Raw genomic sequence first — 18301 nt, forward strand, 5'->3', positions numbered from 1 at the left:
CTTGTGCGGGAGGCAGAGCACGCAAAGGCGGGCAGATCCAAGGCACCTGGTGGACAGGGGAGAACGACGTAATGTCGCCCAGCACAGGACGCCGCCGTTGACCACCGTCTTCATCCCAGCAGGGCTCAGCGCACAGATTCACCGCTCAGGGATGCTAGTCCGCGGGCGAGGTCAGACCCTGGCTATTGGCTCCGGAGAACAAAGGGGCCGCCCCGCGGGCTGCTCCGATAGGGCCGGGAGTGTCATCTGAGCCGCACAGCCAATCCGCAGACAGGGTTATGCAGGGCGGCCAGCCAATCACGGGCGCCTGCCCGCCCCGTCTGCCCCGGGACTGGCCGTGGCCCGGAGCCCGGTGCCCAAGTCGCCCCTTGGGTAGCAGTTCCCGTTAACCTTAGCTACAAAGTCAAAGGTATTTATTTCCCAGCCCCCCACCCCCACCCCGAGTCCCTGTGCATTCCGGGCAGGAGGGGCGGTGCAGGGATGGGCCAGCGCCCGGCCGCTGCTCCGGTGCTGCTCTGCTGTCCCGGGCTGTAGAGGAAGGATGGGTCCCGGGCCTTGAGGTGCCCCGAGTCCCGCGCGCACCTCAGCTCCAGGCCCCAACTTTCTGCACCACCAGCACCCTGCCTAGCGCAGCGGGGAGAGACCTGAGGCTGGCTGGGAGGGCGGCAGGCCAGGGCAGCGAGGTCAAGGGGTAGGACCGTTGGAGAGCAGAGAGTCTACGCGCGGCCCCTCTGGTTGTTCCGAGTTCTCTGTTTGTCCACCCCACCCCCACCCCCGCGTAGACGCGCTTCTGGAGACAGGAACCCCAGTGTTGGTTACAGAAAGACTCAGTAGGTGATCCCTAAGTGAGCGATTCCGTGACCTGGGATGAGGATGGAGGCGAGAGAAAAACACACAGAAGTTACAGACAGCTGTGTGCGCGTTTTCGGGGGAGGGGGTTCTCGAGACTATTCAAGTAAAATGATTGCAGCAGCTTCAGTGGGTGTGGTGTCCGGCGACCTAGAGTCCCGGAATGGTCTCCAGCTGCAGCGGAGGCTGGGTGTGGTCACCTGAGGTTGGAGGCAAGTGGCCATCCAGGCTCCACATTTTTGTTTGTTCGGTTTTGTTTTTTACCTGTGTTAAGCAATTGCATGAAAACATTCCATAGCATTTGTGTCCTGTCAGTTCCAAGGTTCCATGATGCTGTGCTTCTACCAATCAGTTGTGGCTGACGAACTGACATTTAAGTGAGCCCTCATAACCGTGTTTTGTAATGGTCTACAAGGCTGGGCCTGGATATTAGGATGTGTTTGATCTTCGGTGATAACAGAAAACTCTGATGATGACAGTTACCCTGAGTACTTGTTTGGATGACACAGAAACATTAGCTTGTGTCTCCAAAAGGTGTCTGTCTCTGGCAAAGGGACCCCTGATTTGGGCCGGAAAGGGGTATGGGCAAGGTCACTGCAAGACAGGTCAGAGGTTGCAGGTGGGTGAGGAGACAAGAAATCTGGGTATTGGGTGATAACATACATGGGGCAATGGGGAAAGGTAACCAGAGACTAAATTTTGAATGACCTTGCCAAGATGTTTTGGCTAAATCTCCAAGTGTCTGGGAGCCTTTGGAGTATGTTAAGGGGGAAAAATGTCCAAATTGCAGTTTTAGAAAAATATTTGGGTTTTGGGTGGCAGATGGGTTGGAAGGACCAAGAAAATCAGTAAAACTTTCAGATTTTATTTATTTTGTATGTGTGTGTGTGTGTGTGTGTGTGAGAGAGAGAGAGAGAGAGAGAGAGAGAGAGAGAGAGAGAGGGAGAGGGAGGGAGAGGGGGAGAGAGAGAGAGAGAGAGAGAGAGAGAGAAAGAGAGAGAGAGAGAGTGAGTTGGGAGTTGGCGCTCACACTCTACCACGTGGATCACATGGGTTCTGGGTATCAAACTTAGGTCAACAGGTTTACATGTCAAGCACTTTTACCCACTAAGCCAGTGTTTCTCAACCTTCCTAGGGCTGCAACCCTTTAATACAGTTCCTCATGTGGTGACCCCAACCGTGAACTGTTTTGAAGTTACTACTTCATAACTGTGATTTTGCTACTGTTAGAATCGGACTATAAGTATCTGTGTTTTCTCGTGGTCTTAGGCGACCCGCACGTCGAGAACTGATGCACTAAGTGATCTCACTGACTTTTTAAAGTCATTTAGGTGAGAAACATTGAGAACTGAACTCAGAATTGGTGACAGGTGGCCTGGGATGGGTTCCTGATTCCCGTTCTAGGTGTGATGTGGAGGCCTGGAAGAACTTTGCCAGCCTTGGGTGTGGGCTCAAGGGAGAAACTTGGGCTGATGATGTAGACTTGGGGTAACTGAGCTCACCCAAAGTGGGTAGAGGGGAAAGGATCTGCTGCTTCCATGCAGGCTAGGCCCCGGAGGAGCTCACACTGCACGGACTGCTGGGCACAGTCTAGTCACATGTCCCATAAAGCAATTCAGGGCTTTCTCCCTCCCTAAGTTCTGTTTCTTGGAGTGAGTGTATGTTAATATGGCTCTGGGTATTCAAAGACTTTTAAAAAATTTTTTTAAAGATAGGGTTTTCTGTAACCTAGGCTAGTGTTGAACCTGAAATGTAGCTTAGGCTGGCCTTGAACTCCTGGGGTTCCTGTTTACTGAAAGCTTGGATTACATGAAGGTCCCACTACATTCAATTTGAGAAGACTTTATCATGATTGCTTTCGTTTCTGTTGTCACAAGCGGACCGTGTTGATGTGCCTCACATCGGCATGCCTGTATGATGCTGGAAATGCATCTTTTTAAAAAGACTTAGTTTTGCTTTATGTGTCCGGGTGCTTTGCCTGTGTGTATCTCTATGCACCACATACATGCAGGCAGACCAGAGTGGGAGTCAGATCTCCTGGAACTGGAGTTACACACTGATGTCAGCTGTCATGTGGGTGCTGGGAACGGAACCCCATCCTCTGCAAGAGCGTCAAGTGCACTTAACTACCCAGTCACCTCTCCAGCCCCCATGCCTGCTTTAGGACACTTTCCTGTGTTTACAAGTCCGGTCCTCCAGTCCTCCACATGTCTGGGGGACACGCTGCAGTGTTGCCCGGCTCCCAGTGCGCGTTTGAAACTGCAGCTAATACTGGACTGCACTCAGTCTTTTCCCGCACGTACATCTGACAGTCTACTTTATACACTAGACACAGAGAGAGGGTAAGATCAATAAATGTTACAATATAACAGTTATGACAGTGCTATAATAAATGTCATTCTTGGGTCTCTCAAAAGGTCTTTTCTATTCTACCAGGTGAGGTTGGCCGTGGCTAACTGGATCTGGAAAGCACACTGTGGGTGAAGGGGTTACTGTGCAGTGTGGCAGATATCCGTTCTGTGTCTTTGAACTTGTGTTTGCTCAGCTGGTGTGGATAGGGGGTATTGCTCGTGTGTGCACTTGGCTGTGTTTCTTAGCTTCCTGTTGGCCGTTGGTCTTGTTTGACTGAAATCCATTCAAATGTGTTGGTAAATGTGTTGGTGATGACAAAGGACTGGGGCCAGAGGAGAGTCTGCTTTAAGTCTTATCTACCCAGTTCAGTGTGTGTGGGCTCTTTTGTGTCAGGGCTCCAGCAAGGCAAGGCTCTGCCCTCCTAGATCTCACCCCCCAGGAAGACAGCAGTGGCCTTGGCTGTCAGTCACAGTGGGACAAGCACGTGTGGCCTTTGAGCACTTGCATGTGACCAGCATGCTTGAGAAACTGAATTTTAAAAGTTAATTTATTTGAATTTAAGGATGCTTGTTGTTGTAGCTGTTAATGGTTTGTGTATTTTTATTTTATGGGCATTGGTGTTTCGCCTGCATATATGTCTGTGTGAGGGTGTCAGATCCCCTGGAACTGAAGTTACAGGCAGTGTGAGCTGCCATGTGGGTGCTGGGAATTGAACCCTGGTCCTCTGGAAGTGGAGCCAGTGCTCTTAACCTAGGAACCATCTTTCCAGCTCCTCTGAATTTAAATAACCACATTTGGGCATAGAAGGCAAACTCCTGAAAATGAGGGACTGGGAGTTTAGGGTTGTCTTGGCTGCTGGTGCCCTCCAGGTAAGTCTCGTACCATCTCTTGGAGGCTACATGGTTTTGGAGAGTGCTCCATCTATCCCCTCATCTATCCTGATGCCACCGTTTACATGACCCCAGGCAGGATTTCCTTAGCTAAAGGACAGTGTGGGCTTTGCTTGCTGAGTGCTTGATGCTTGTCAGTTTTTAGCAGCTGGTGACATCTCCTTGTTCGTGCTGACAGCTCTTCTCTCTTTCCCCAGGTCACTGTCAAGGAAGCCCGTGACCCCATCCTCAGACCCGTGTGGGCTTGGGCGATGCACATCCTTTTCCCCAGGGGAGAGCTAAGAACCTCCTTGGCACAGAGGTACAGATGTTACCCTCACCTGTCCCTCTGCAGATGATGTCCCCGCTTTCTGGCAATTCCCTGGGGAGGCTGGCAAGCAGGGAAGGCAGGCAGAAGGATGATGTCACTGGCGGGTGCCCTGAGGACAGGCAGGGTCAGTGAGGGCTGGGAAAGATGTGTTTGCTAGAAAGAAAAGTGGGGGAGAGGACAGTGGCCAGGTGGGGAGGGCCCTGAGGCGGGCTGTCGCCTGCCTGGGTCTCCTGGGAAGGTAAAGTGTCATTGGTGTAGACGAGAGCTCAACAGGATTGGGACCTCGTGGGACCCCTGGGCTGAGAAAAGCCAGTGGCCGGGCTTTTGTCATCGGAAGACCTGCTCTACTGATGATGAGATACGAAGTACCGTTCCATTTCTCACTTCCGTTCCCGGGCAGGGGCCTGCATTGTGGGAGGGGCGAGTGGGGAGACCTGGACAGGCCCCTGAGTTGCTTGTCTCTGTCACTGGGCCTCACCTCAGTTCCTCATCTTCACCCCGTGCACTTCGGTCTGTGCTGACACCAGAGTCCCTTGTTATCCCCCGTGTCCCAGCCCTCACCGCCTGCTGCAGGCCACAGTCCCCTCTTGGTGTCTCTGCAGATGGCAGAGCAGCTGACGGCTGTGGACTTCCCATCAGGGGACTTCACAGCCAAACCGTGGTCAGAGGCCGTATCTTGTGTATGTCCTGTCCTCGTAGTTCTCGTGGTGATGGACAGAAGAGAGGGTCAAGACTGGGGTCCAGGCCCCCCGTGATAGGCCAGCCTGTCTGCCGGTCTCTCGAGGCTGTATAGGAAGTATGTGTGGGGGGTGCTTCTGCCCCTTAGCTCCTGTCTTGCTAGGGTGTTCAGGTGGAAAGCCCACTCACTTGCTTCCTGGGTGTCTCTCCTGTCAGCTGACTGGTGTGTCAGGTGGGTTATGGGGAGGGACAATGTAAATGGCACAGCAGAGTGATAGGTGGAATGAGAGACACACTGGAGGGTGTGGCATGGAGGCATGGAGGACTTGAGTGTCCGTGTGTGGCCTACCCTGGGCTTGGCTTGCCTAGCCTGTGTTCTGCAGACATGTAACACCTGAGCATACAGGAAGTAGATCTCAAAAGACATGGCCTGCCTCCACGTATCGCTGTCTTTTCTGTATCCCCCTCATTTCTCTCCTCATCCCTTTGGGCCTGTGTGGGTCTCCTTCCTTCTTTTCCCATGTCTGTTCCTGCTGAGACCCCAGAAGAGTTGCCCTTCTGGCCTGGTGTGGCCTGGTGGTGCTCAGGCTGGGTCACCAGGAACCAAAACCCTTCCGGTTCCATTTTTGAAACGGTTCTTAGAAGCCAGAGTGGGTGAAGTGGTGCTCTGGCTGGGTGGTTTTGGGGTGCTCTGACTGGACAGTTTAGAGGTGCTCTAACTGGGTGGTTTAGGGGGTGCTCTAACTGGGCAGTTTAGGGATGCTCTGACTGGGTGGTTTAGGGGTGCTCTGACTGGGCAGTTTAGAGGTGCTCTAACTGGGCAGTTTAGGGATGCTCTGACTGGGTGGTTTAGGGGTGCTCTGACTGGGCAGTTTAGAGGTGCTCTAACTGGGCAGTTTAGGGATGCTCTGACTGGGTGGTTTAGGGATGCTCTGACTGGGTGGTTTAGGGGTGCTCTAACTGGGCAGTTTAGGGGTGCTCTGACTGGGTGGTTTAGGGGTGCTCTGACTGGGTGGTTTAGGGGTGCTCTGACTGGGCAGTTTAGGGTCTCTCAGGTGTGGTGTAGGCTGAATCCTGACCCTCTAGCTCTGTTCTGCATTCCAGGCCCGCACTCTCTCAGTCTGGCCAGATGACCTCCATTTATGGTCCTCTAAGCCTCTTGAGGTGGTCTCCAAGGTGTGGGATGCAGAAACTCACATACATAAATAGAGGGACATGAGCAGGGAGGTGGTGGGGAGGAGAGAGCAGAAGGTCAACATCGTATTTTTATGACAGAAAAAAAAGTTTGCTGCCCAGGTGCTAGCCTGCTGGAGGGAGGCATCCAACTCTCTTGAGGAGAGAGGCCTCTGGCTTCCTGCCTGCTTTGTCTCCAGTGGATGGCTCCCGACCCTTGAAGAAGACAGTGGTTGTCAAGTTTATTTAGACGCTTATTTAGTTTTGAAAAGATTTACATTTGTTTAGAGAGGACAGAGCCAGAGCTTAGCAACTAGAAATTTCTAAAGAAGATGCTCCGAGAAAAGGAAATATTTCCTCCCTGCCTTGCATCTGGGGTTTGCATTTCCAGTCAGGGCTCTGATTTCTAGTCTGGGGAAGCACCCCCAGGACAAACTCAGGAAGGTGGCCTGGGGGATGTCATACTGAGGGCTGGTCTCTAGGGCCCAGAGTTGGTTCTCTAGTGTAGATAACAAAGCAAACAAAGGTACCAAGAAGTCCCTGTCTGGGGCTGGGTGAAACCAGCTTTGAATTTCTATAGGGCAGCCAGCCACAAAGTCCTGGTTGTGCTAAGGGGGAATTGTTGGGTGAAGCTGGACCCCAACCTTAGGAGAGACAGTCACACCAACGTGGTGGATAGCACCAGCCCACCTGTGAGCCACAGCTCAAAGCTGGGCAGCGTGTTTGGGAATACACAGAGCCTGTCAGGTGGTAAAACCCGTTGGAGGTGAGCTGGGGAATGTAGCTCAGTTGGTAGAGTGGATGCAGAGCATGCTGGGAACCTTGAGTTCTATCCATCCCTAGACCGAATAGAAAGCCAGGCCTGGTGGCACGGGTCTGTAACGGTGGCACTAGGGAGATGGGAGCTGGAGGCCGTAAACTGAAGGTCATCCTTGAGTACATGACAAGCAAGGCCAGCCTGGCCTACACAGGACAGTGCCTCACACTCTCCTAAACTTAGGGGATGGAAAAGAACAGTGAGGGGTCCCGGGGAAGCCAGCTGCTCTGGTAAGGTGATGCTTAAGCAGATGGAAGGAAGAGTGAGATGGGCAGAGATTGTAGGGATGAACAGAGCAGAGGGGGGTCAAAGCCTGGGCCATCCAAGCAGCTGTGTGGCCTGTCTCAAGCCGTACCCCGGCTATAAAGGGAAGCAGTTGGAGATGTTCAAAAGATGACTGTAAAATGAGATTGATGAATGCTAGATCGTGAACTAGGGAGTGGTCAGCCTGCGTGTTCTCGGTGATGGTGGTGGTGGTGGTGATGTGGTGATGTGGTGGTGATGGTGGTGATGGTGGTGGTGATGGTGGTGGTGGTGGTGGTGGTGGTGGTGGTGGTGGTGGTGATGTGGTGATGTGGTGGTGGTGGTGGTGGTGGTGGTGGTGATGGTGGTGATGGTGGTGGTGGTGGTGGTGATGGTGGTGATGGTGGTGGTGGTGGTGATGGTGGTGATGGTGGTAGTGATGGTGGTGGTGATGGTGGTGATGGTGGTGGGGGTGGTAGTGATGGTGGTGGTGGTGATGGTGGTGGTGGTGGTGGTGGTGGTGGTGGTAGTGATGGTGGTGATGGTGATGGTGATGGTGGTGGTGGTGGTGATGATGGTGATGGTGATGGTGGTGGTGGTGATGGTGGTGGTGATGATGGTGATGGTGGTGGTGGTGGTGGTGATGATGGTGGTGGTGGTGGTGATGATGGTGATGGTGGTGGTGGTGGTGGTGGTGGTGGTGGTGCTGGTGATGGTGATGGTGGTGGTGGTGGTGATGGTGGTGATGGTGGTGATGGTGGTGATGGTGATGGTGGTGATGGTGGTGGTGTAGGAGGCGACAGCAGCTGTGAGATGTCATGGAGGGGTTTGTTCTAGGATATTGGAAGAGTTTTCCACTGACGTAGGGAATGTGGGAGATGGTCTGCCTTCCCGGTGTTGTTTTAGTTTTGGTGATAGTGTTGGGGTGGAATTCCAGGCCTTGCACATGCTAGGCAAGCACTCTGCCTCAGTCACATCCCCAGCCCCTCCAGGTGTCTTCTTGAACAGGTCCCCCATATCTAACCTTACCTGGGGTACCTGGCTCTCGGGTGCCATGCCCTTCATATGCCCTCTACCCATGCTGAGGGTGTGGACTCTGAGGCTTTGGTGTGGGAGTTATGGAATTTGCACACATTCAGCTGTGTAGCCATCCCTGTGTCTCTGGGCACATCAAGGCCTCTCTCAGGCCCAGTTTCCTCTCTGTCCGTGAGAATTGTGCCCGCTTCCCTTCCCATCTGCACATTTCACCCGAGGGAGCTGATAGAACTCTGAAAAAAAGCATGGGCTGTGAGATGGGAGAGCATTGGGAAAATGGGTTTTGACTGTGCCACAGACCATTCTTTCTCTTTTCTTCCGTCTTCCCCCAGGGGGCAGGGCTGAGACCTCAGCAGCACTGATGCAGGGGGAGGTCTGCAGGGATGGAGAGCATCCTCATTGCCAATGGCTCAGGTAAGAGAAGTCAGTCTCCCCCTCCCAAACCCTTACCCTCCTTGGAGCCAAATGTAAGTTGCCTCCCTCAACTAGTATCTTCTAGAATGTAGAATTTCAGTGTGGGGACCAGGACTTTGAAGGTCATCCAAAGAATAAAACAAAGACAGTAATGTTGGGAGCATAAAAAAGGCCAAGCCAGGCCTGTAGGGACACAGCAGGCGGGTAAAAAGCAGGATGTTGTAAAAAGCGGGGTGTTGTTTTCAGTGCTGGGACTGGGACTTGACAACACCTTGCCAGTCAGACTTGGGGAGTGAGCTCTCTGGGTAGGGCGGTTGGCTAAGAGAAGCTGTTGTTCACTGACCATCAAGCCAGACTACTAGAGATCCCAGGGTTATGCAGAGTTCAGGGTCCTCATCATTCTGCAGGCTGCTGTGCTGACAGGCAGCAGGCAGTCTGGGGATTTCCCAGGCCAATGCTTCCTGGAGTGGAAACATTTCCTGCCTGGCATTCTGTTATAAGAATGGGGAGCAGTACCTGGAGGCCCGAGACTTTCATCACACTTGCGCGCCTTGGGGCAGGCTGAAATTCAAGCACACTCCCTTCCTCAGTCGTAGGCCCTGCAGGGGTCTGTGCTGGGTCCAGATTCCTCTATACTCTGAAGCAGGCATCTGGAGAAGAACTCTGTCCAGGGTCGTCTTTCTGGTTGGATGTCATCTAAGCTTAACTAGATAAGGCATGAAACATGGGGGCTTCTGGGTTATTTCAGTAGACACCATGTCAATCAGGGACAGTGATCTCTTCTCATTGAATAAACCTCAGACTCACTGTCAGGTTAGATACTTGGCACCAAATACTTCCTTTGCCCGGATTTCAGCGCAGGTCAGGGGAGAGTTCTATAATCAATTTAACTCATTACACTTGGATATTCAGTTCCTGCCAATATAGAATTGAAGGCACTGCCTGCCTTCTTAAGCATGGCTTACTAAAATGAATTCTCATGACCAAGCACAGAGAAGACCAAAATTAATTTCGAACTGATTTTTATTAATGCTGTGCACCAGGAGCCTATTGTATTTCCCCTGAAAGAAAAAGTTACTCTTCTGTTTCTGTGATGAAATGCCATGACCAGGGCAACTTGTAAGAAAAATCATTTAATTTGGCTTAGGGTTTCAGAGGGTTAGAGTCCATAATGGTGGGGCGAGGGACCAGCTGAGGGTGCACATCATGATCCACAACCATCAGACAAACAGACAGACAGACAGACAGACAGACAGAGAGGAGAGCACAATGGAATGGCTCCAGGCTTTGGAAACCCCAAAGCCTGCCCCCAGTGGCACATCTCCTCCAGCAAGATCACACTTCCTTCTACTAACTGGGGACCAAGATTTCAACTCTATGACCCCCTTTGGAGGCCATTCTTTCAAACTACCAAAGAAGGACAGTTGGCACTAAGACCTTTGTCTCTTCAGTAAAGTTTAGTGGTTTTCTTTACAAACATTTTCTATGCTTTTTAAGGCACTCACAATTATAAATGACTCTTGTCCGTTTTTTTTTTGTTTGTTTGTTTGTTTGTTTGTTTGCTTGTTTTTGTTTTTGTTTTTCGAGACAGGGTTTCTCTGTGTAACTTTGTGCCTTTTCCTGGAACTCACTCTGTAGACCAAGCTGGTCTCGAACTCACAGAGATCTTCCTGGCTCTGCCTCCCGAGTGCTGGGTGGTGTGCCACCACCGCCCGGCTGTTGTCCGTTTTTAAAAGTAATTGATTTTGTATGCTTTTGTGCCTGACAGTCTTGCTGAGCCATAGTATCTCCATTTGTTAGTGGGTTCTCCGGTACACCTAAGTTAATAGTCATAAGCTCATGAGAGGATTTTTTCCTCTTTCAAGTATCTTTGTGTTTTTCTCTTCTATGTTTGACTGATTCCTCAGGGTTAAATAGTATCAATGAGAATACGTGTCCTTACTGTGTTCTGAATACTGTCTTCTATCCTTTGTTGCTGACTAGAAAGCTTGCTGTAGTGTTAGTATACATCTTTTGGCCTTCTTGAATTTCCTTATATCCCTAGTTTGCTAATGCCCTCCCTCCTCCCGAAATGATGACTGAAATTTTTCATGTGACTTTTTCTGCATCTGTTGAAAATACTGTAAGGTAGACTTTTCTTTTTTTTAATATGCTGGAGAATCAATTACAGGCCTTGTGCTGCTAGGTAAGCACTCTACAACCCCAGCTGATATTTCACTTTTAATAAGATAATATTGAGCTGGGCAGTGGTGGCTCATGCCTTTAATCCCAGCACTCGGGAGGCAGAGCCAGGCGGATCTCTGTGAGTTCGAGGCCAGCCTGGGGTACAGAGTGAATTCTAGGAAAGGCACCAAAGCTACACAGAGAAACCCTGTTTTAAAAAACCAAAAAAAAAAAAAAAAAAAAAAGATAATATCGAGAGTTATATCAAGCCATCTTTACCTTTTCTAGGGAAAAATCCCAGCAAGGCTGTAATATTTCTAATTCTGCTGAACTTGCTTTGCAAATGTTTGTGTTTGAGGAGCAGTGAATCTGCCATTTCCTGCCTGTTCCCATTCTTGGATGCTTGTCTTAGAGATGCTCCCTGCCCCTCATTCTCTCCTCTCCTCCTTCTTTTTCCCTCCTAGTTACTGACTAGTTCCAGAGCTGGGAATAAGCCTTTCTTATCAATTAAAAGACATTTTTATTTTTGATGCTGACTGTGTGTGACGTGAGTGTATGCTGTACACGTTTCCAAACTCCAGAAGAGAACGTCAGATCCCGAGAGCAAGAGTTACGGCTGGTTGTGAGTCACTCCACCTGGGTGCTGAAGCCGAAGTCAGAGCAGGACATGCTCTTCAATGCTGAGCCATCTCTCATACTTCCTTTGAATTTTTTATAGAGTGTGTTGATACAGCTATGTTGTTTATAACCCAATTTGGGCTAGAATTTAGCTTTCACATTAATCTCATATAAACATATATATATATATATATAATCAGTTTTAAATCTGATCTTATTTAAAATCATTTTAAAATGTGTTTTTATTTTTAAATTATTTATTTTTGTTTTTTTAAAACGGTCTCTTTAGGGAGCTTATGTAGCCCTGGTTGTCCTGGAACTTACTATGTAGGTGAGCTAGCCTCAAACTCACAGAGCTCTGCCTCCTTCTGCCTCCCAAGTGTTGGGATTAAAGGAGTACACTGCTATGCTAGGCCATTTTTATTTTTATGTGTATGCATATTTTGCCTGCATGTGTCTGTGCACCACATGCATGCAGTACCCATAGAGGCCAGAAGGGGGCGCCATTACAGGAGGTTTATGAGCTGCCTTGTGGGCATTGGGAACTGAACCCTGGTCCTCTGGAAGAGCAACCGGTGCTCTTAACCACTGAGCCATCTCTCCAGTCCTTTTAACCTGCTCTTGAATTCGTTTTAATTTATATTTTCTTGTAATATTATTTACTTTATATTTATGGATTTAGTGATATAAAGGCTATTCATGATATTTTAGTATTATTGGAATCCTTTTGTACTTTGCAAGACTTTATTTTTAACTTTATTAATCTTTTTTTCTACTTTGAATGTGTTGCTTTGCTGATGCTGAAATCTGTTGTTTGCAAATCTTCTTGGCTCATGACTGTTTCGTACTGCCTCTTTTTATCAGGTGTGAGCTTCTTACTGAAACATAGCACACAAAAGAAGGTGCACACGTTACAAGCTCATAAATTCTTACAAAGCAGCCCACCTTTGTAACCAGGACCTGCGTCAAAGAAGAACACAGATAGGACCTCAGAGCCTGTTCCTCTGTGATGGGCCAGGATCTAACTCATAGTAGTTTTTTACCAGATTTGATGTTTACATAAGTGAATCACATCTATACTCTGCCCTTTCTAAAGCAGTCTTTGCTATGGCTTCTTACCACCGGGAGCCTGGGTGTAAGCTGTGGGCTGGTCGCTGGTCTCCTGAGCTCTAGTGCAGTGGTTCTCAACCCATGAGTTGTGATCCCTTTGGGGGTGAATGACCCTTTCACAGGGGCTGCATATCAGATATTTACATTATGATTCATAGCAGTAGCAAAATTACAGGTATAAAGTAACAATGAAATATTTTATGGTTGGGGGTCATCAAAACATGAGGAACTGTTTAAAGGGTGGCAGCATTAGGAAGGTTGAGAACCACTGCTCTAGTGGATTACCTTCACTAAAAGGGCATGGAATACCTTTTTCCATGCTGAGCCTTTGGGACCTACCTCCTCATTCATGGTTTTGTGAGAGAAAGGTGGAGGTCCTTCCAGTGGGGTGTTCCTGCTCCATAGCTACTGTATTGGAGCAGGGGCTCTGCCAGTGGAGACAAAGGGTCGGTGACTCAGGGTGTGGTAGCCCTAACCACTGAGGGACTGGGCATGCCTAGAAAGCTCCTGGTGTCCATGCTAGAAAAAGAACAGCAAGTTTTAGTTTGGTGAGATGGCTCAGCAGACGATATTACAGGGCAGGAGATGCTCTAACAGGGCAGGAGATGCTCTAACAGGGCAGGAGATGCTCTAACAGGGCAGGAGATGCTCTAACAGGGCAGGAGATGCCCTAACAGGGCAGGGGATGCTCTTACAGGGCAGGGGATGCTCTTACAGGGCAGGGGATGCTCTTACAGGGGAGGGGATGCTCTAACAGGGCAGAGGATGCTCTTACAGGGCAGGAGATGTTCCAACAGGGCAGGAGATGCTCTTACAGGGCAGGAGATGCTCTTACAGGGCAGGGGATGTTCCAACAGGGCAGGAGATGCTCTTACAGGGCAGGAGATGCTCTTACAGGGCAGGGGATGCTCTACAGGGCAGGGGATGCTCTTACAGGGCAGGGGATGCTCTAACAGGGCAGGGGATGCTCTTACAGGGCAGGAGATGCTCTTACAGGGCAGGGGATGCTCTTACAGGGCAAGCCTGACAGCCCAAGTTCAACTCCCAAAACCTACATGAAAATGGAAGTTGTCCTTGGACCTCCACATATCGACCTTGCATCTGCCTACCCACACAAACACACACACGTGCACACACACGTGCACACACATGTATACACACAGAGTCACTTTTAAAAAACAATGGTAATTTTGAACATTGGCCGTTGTCTTTCTCCCTGGCTCAGGAAGCGTCACTGCCTGGGTTCTTTAACATCTCTGCATCCGCTGGACCTTGGGTAGGGAAGGCAGGACAGCTCATGCATGAGGGACCCCATGGCCTTGGCAAGCCAGCCGCGGATTTGGTTTTACTCTTCTGTGGGCGTTCTCCACTCTTCACCTTCTGCCTGCCCATCTAGGTCCTCCAAGTCTTCCCTACCCTCATTCTTTCTTATCCATGTTCTTCCCTCCATTGAAAACTGTTTTGCCTTCACTCTCTCAGCTGTCCCCACCCTTCCCCGCACCTCTTCCTCTCTCCGCTCTCTGCATCCCACGGTGATGTCTTCTGACTTCTCCCTTTGCCTCCATAGGAGATGGGCTGGCGGGGATCAAGCAGGAGAAGCCAGAGTGGCTGCTGCAGACTGTGGAGTCTCAGGCCGCGCTTCCGGAGAAGGACAAGGAAAACATATTTCAGCAGCAGGGCGTCCTCCCACCGTGCCAGACCGTGGGGCGGCCCTGGGCTCGGGGGTCACAGGAGGAGATTGGAGGTGCATGGTGGGTCCCACCTCCTGAGCAGGATGCCCGGCTGGCTACTCGAGTTCCGGGGACAGCCCCAGGCCCGCTGAGCCCCGCACTTTCTGCGGGTGGGGGTCACTTCGTGTGTGTGGATTGTGGGAAAAGGTTCAGCTGGTGGTCATCCCTGAAGATCCACCAGCGCACACACACGGGCGAGAAGCCTTACCTCTGCAGCAAGTGTGGCAAGAGCTTCAGCCAGAAGCCTAACCTGGAGCGCCATCAGCGCCACCACACTGGCGAGAGGCCCTTCTGCTGCCCAGAGTGCACCAGACGCTTCAGTCAGAAGCAACACCTGCTCAAGCACCAGAAGACGCACTCTCGACCCGCCACCCACGCGTGTCCAGAATGCGAGCGCTGCTTCCGGCACCAAGTGGGCCTCCGCATCCATCAGCGAGCGCATGCCCGGGACCGCCTGGGTGCCCGGGTCAGCTTGCAGGAGATGCTCCGGTATGCTGCTGTGCGCCGCCGGGCCTGCCGCCTGCGCCCTGGATCCCCACGCGGGCGCCCCGAGTGGGTCTGGCTGGGGCTCTGCCAGGGCTGGTGGGGCCAGCATGGGGTACGGACAGCAGCCCATGGCCGCTTAGGTCCCAGTGAGCAGCGCCAGTTCATCTGTAATGAGTGCGGTAAGAGCTTCACGTGGTGGTCATCCCTGAATATCCATCAGCGCATCCATACAGGCGAGCGGCCCTACGCATGCCCTGAATGCGGCCGCCGCTTCAGCCAGAAGCCCAACCTGACAAGGCACCTGCGCAACCACACGGGTGAGCGGCCGCACCCATGCTCGCACTGTGGCCGCAGCTTCCGCCAAAAGCAGCACCTGCTCAAGCACTTGCGCACACACCTGCCTGGTGCCCAGTCTGCAAGGTGCACCAGCTGTGGACAGAACTACCCTAGCCGTGCGGCACTGCGGGCCCACCAGAGAGTACATGCCGCAGCAGAGCTGCTACGTTCGCGGTCTGCAGTCCAGGGTGGTGTGCCTGGTTCAGAGCCACAAGCTGAGATTGCCCGGAGTGTGGCTGTGAAGCCCCACGGTACCCAGGGTGTCAAAGAAGTGCTGTGTGGTCAGGGGTGCGAGACCCTGGCTGCACCCAGTGAGCAGCGCCAGTTCATCTGTAACGAGTGTGGCAAGAGCTTCTCATGGTGGTCAGCGCTCACCATCCACCAGCGCATCCACACTGGCGAGCGGCCCTATGCGTGCCCAGACTGCGGCCGCTGCTTCAGCCAAAAGCCCAACCTCACACGACACCGGCGCAACCACACCGGCGAGAGACCCTACCTGTGCACTGCCTGTGGCCGTGGGTTCCGTCAAAAGCAGCATCTGCTCAAGCACCAGCGTGTGCATCGTGGAGCTCAGGCACCACACCCTCGCCCAGAGGAGGAAGAAGAGCCGTAGTGTGTGCCCCCCGTGCAGCTAATGGTGGTGGGTGGTAGAATGTGTGCCTGCAGGGTGTTGTTTGGGGAACAGGAGGACCAGGAATGCTGATTCTTGATGTTCCCCAAGTTAGAGCCTGTTGAAAGGCTCCTCAAGGTTCGGAGGCCTGAGGATGGTATTCCAGAAGCCTGAAAAGTGCCTAGTGGGGGAGGCGAGATCAAAGCTCTGAGTGTCTGTGATGGGAATGTGTTCCTTAGTACACCATTCAGAATTGGCCCTCAGCCATAGGCACCTTGTGAAGGGCTGTTGGGGTCCCTAGGAAAGCCTCCTTGTGTGAAATGGCCTGGAACTGATCAGTGGTAGCACTGTCCTGTGACATAGGCTGCACGATGGTTAGCGGGGTCATCCGCATGGGAAGATGGTCACAGGCTCCAGGATACCAGCAATAGAGCAAAGGTTTTGGCTAGGAGGGGGGTAATTATTTCCCCAGCACCAAGGACAGTGCCACTTGTGCCGTGTTGGATGATTTGATGGTCTCTCTCCAACTGAGTGTCATGGTGCTAGGTAAGGCAAGCCTGGCCATAGAACTGATGATGTGTATGATGACTAAGGGTTGGGGTACAGTCACATGGTTTCAGCTATAGCTTGGCTGCTCGGGAAAGTGGCTGTGGGAGAGTGGGCCATCTGTTCCAAGTGTGTGGGTTTCTATGGCTGACTTGGGTCCGTACCCATACTGGTGTTGGAGAAAAAATGAAGGACTGAATATTCCACGTGGTGTCACTGTCCTTTCTGAATCATCTTTACTGGAGACCAGCTATGTGTGCTCCCTAGGATTCCGAGGGTGTTTGTGAGGGTTGCCTTTCATATGTGTCCTGCTCCAACCTGCTGCCCAGGCTGGAGGGTAGTTTTCTGCCTTCTACTGTCCTTCAGGTCAGTTCCATGTGTCTTCCCACATACCGATTCTCTGTCCCCTCCTCATCCCTCTGAGGTCACCTCTCCTCCCCCTGTAAAGCAGGGGAGCTGATGTCCTGGTGTTGACAGAAGCCAGGGCTCCAGCTCAGGTTATAGCCTTGGATGTGTTCTTCCCCAAAGATGAGTTCCAGGGCTGGAGGCAGGAGGAAGGTGGGGCCAGTAAAGTTCTGGAGAAGAGAACTGGATGTGCTGGCCTCCTGGGGCCGCTATCTTCCTGAGGATGCCAAGCAGTGTTGAGTTCAGCCTGGCCTCTGGTCGCCACTCTAAGGAGAAGAGTTTAACCTTTTGTTTGTTTTGTTTTTTTTTATTTTATAATTAATTTAATTTTACATATCAGCCACAGATTCCCCTGTCCTTCCTCCTCCCACCCCCCAGCCTTCCCTCCCAATCCACCCCCCATTCTCACCTCCCCCAAGGCAAGGTCTCCCCTGGGGAGTCAGCCCAGCCTGGTAGATTCAGTTGAGGTAGGTCCAGTCCCCTCCTCTCTACACCAAGGCTGTGCAAAGTGTCTCAGCATAGGCCCTAGGTTCTAAAAAGCCAGCTCATGCACCAAGGACAGGTCCTGGTCCCACTGTTTGGGGGCTTCCTAAACAGTTCAAGCTCATCAACTGTCTCACTTATCCAGAGGGCCTGGTCCAGTTCCATGGGGGCTCCTCAGCTATTTTTTTTTTTTTAATGCCTAATGCCGTTTATTGAAGGAGCGAGGAGGTCTTAAATACAGGCTTACAGCACAATGGGAGAACCCTGGAGGGCAGAGGTTTGCTACAGATGTTTTACAATCTTGCATCTAAGCTGTTAACGCCCATTATGCCAGATATATAGACAAGGAACTTCCCTTAAGCATTCGGGAGGGTGAAACCCGGGAGGGAATTAGCATAGGGAGGATATCAAGGTCAAGGTCAGCAAGCAAGGCAACAGTTATCCAAAACGGGGGCCAGGAACCTACAGGTTCCCCTTTTACTAATAAAATAAGCTTCTGACTTAGGTTGTGTGGGACATCAGCAGGTCACCTTACCCGTCATGGAGATGCTTGCCCAGGCCATACAGGCACTCTGTCTTAGGTTGGTGAGCGCCCCCTAGGTATTACCCGTCTCTGAATACTCATTATCATACAGGCTCAATCATGTGTGAGCTGCAGAGTTAACTGCTGCCAAAGATCTCAAAGTGGCGCTGGGCTTGCAATCTGTGTGTTCGACACAGAAAAGACCAACAGAAGCCCTAACCCACTCATAGCCAGTAGGGTTAACAGTTGCATGCCAGCTAAGCCTTTTCATTTTCAAAATCCTCTTCAAGCTGGGGTAATACATACTTTTCAGGAGTGGCTCTGTGCAACATTTATTGGCCTCCTTTGAAGATACCTTAAAATTTATCAGCCTAAATGTAGCCATCATGAGACCATTAGTTATGCTCCTTGTGAGCTGCCTGTTTTTTCTTTATGGTTCTTAGTTGTTCTTTTGCAGAGCTGCCAGCTTAAGTTGTGCTGGGATCAAGAAAAATGGACCTTGGCGGTTCGTGTTCCTGGAGTCCTATCCA

At 51.3% G+C, this 18301-nt stretch overlaps 1 protein-coding gene across 1 annotated transcript; it reads left to right on the forward strand.

Annotated features, from left to right (window-relative positions):
* Window positions 1-288: 288 nt before the first annotated feature.
* Window positions 289-16564, forward strand: Znf775 (zinc finger protein 775). The gene is made up of 4 exons (XM_059257703.1): window positions 289-409; window positions 4289-4392; window positions 8680-8761; window positions 14220-16564. Exons 3-4 carry the CDS (start codon window positions 8731-8733, stop codon window positions 15815-15817), a joined length of 1629 nt encoding a protein of 542 aa, XP_059113686.1. The 5' UTR covers window positions 289-409; window positions 4289-4392; window positions 8680-8730; the 3' UTR covers window positions 15818-16564.
* The last annotated feature ends 1737 nt before the right edge of the window (window positions 16565-18301 follow it).

Source organism: Peromyscus eremicus, chromosome 3, assembly GCF_949786415.1.
Source record: "Peromyscus eremicus chromosome 3, PerEre_H2_v1, whole genome shotgun sequence".
Classification (NCBI taxonomy): Eukaryota; Metazoa; Chordata; class Mammalia; order Rodentia; family Cricetidae; genus Peromyscus; species Peromyscus eremicus.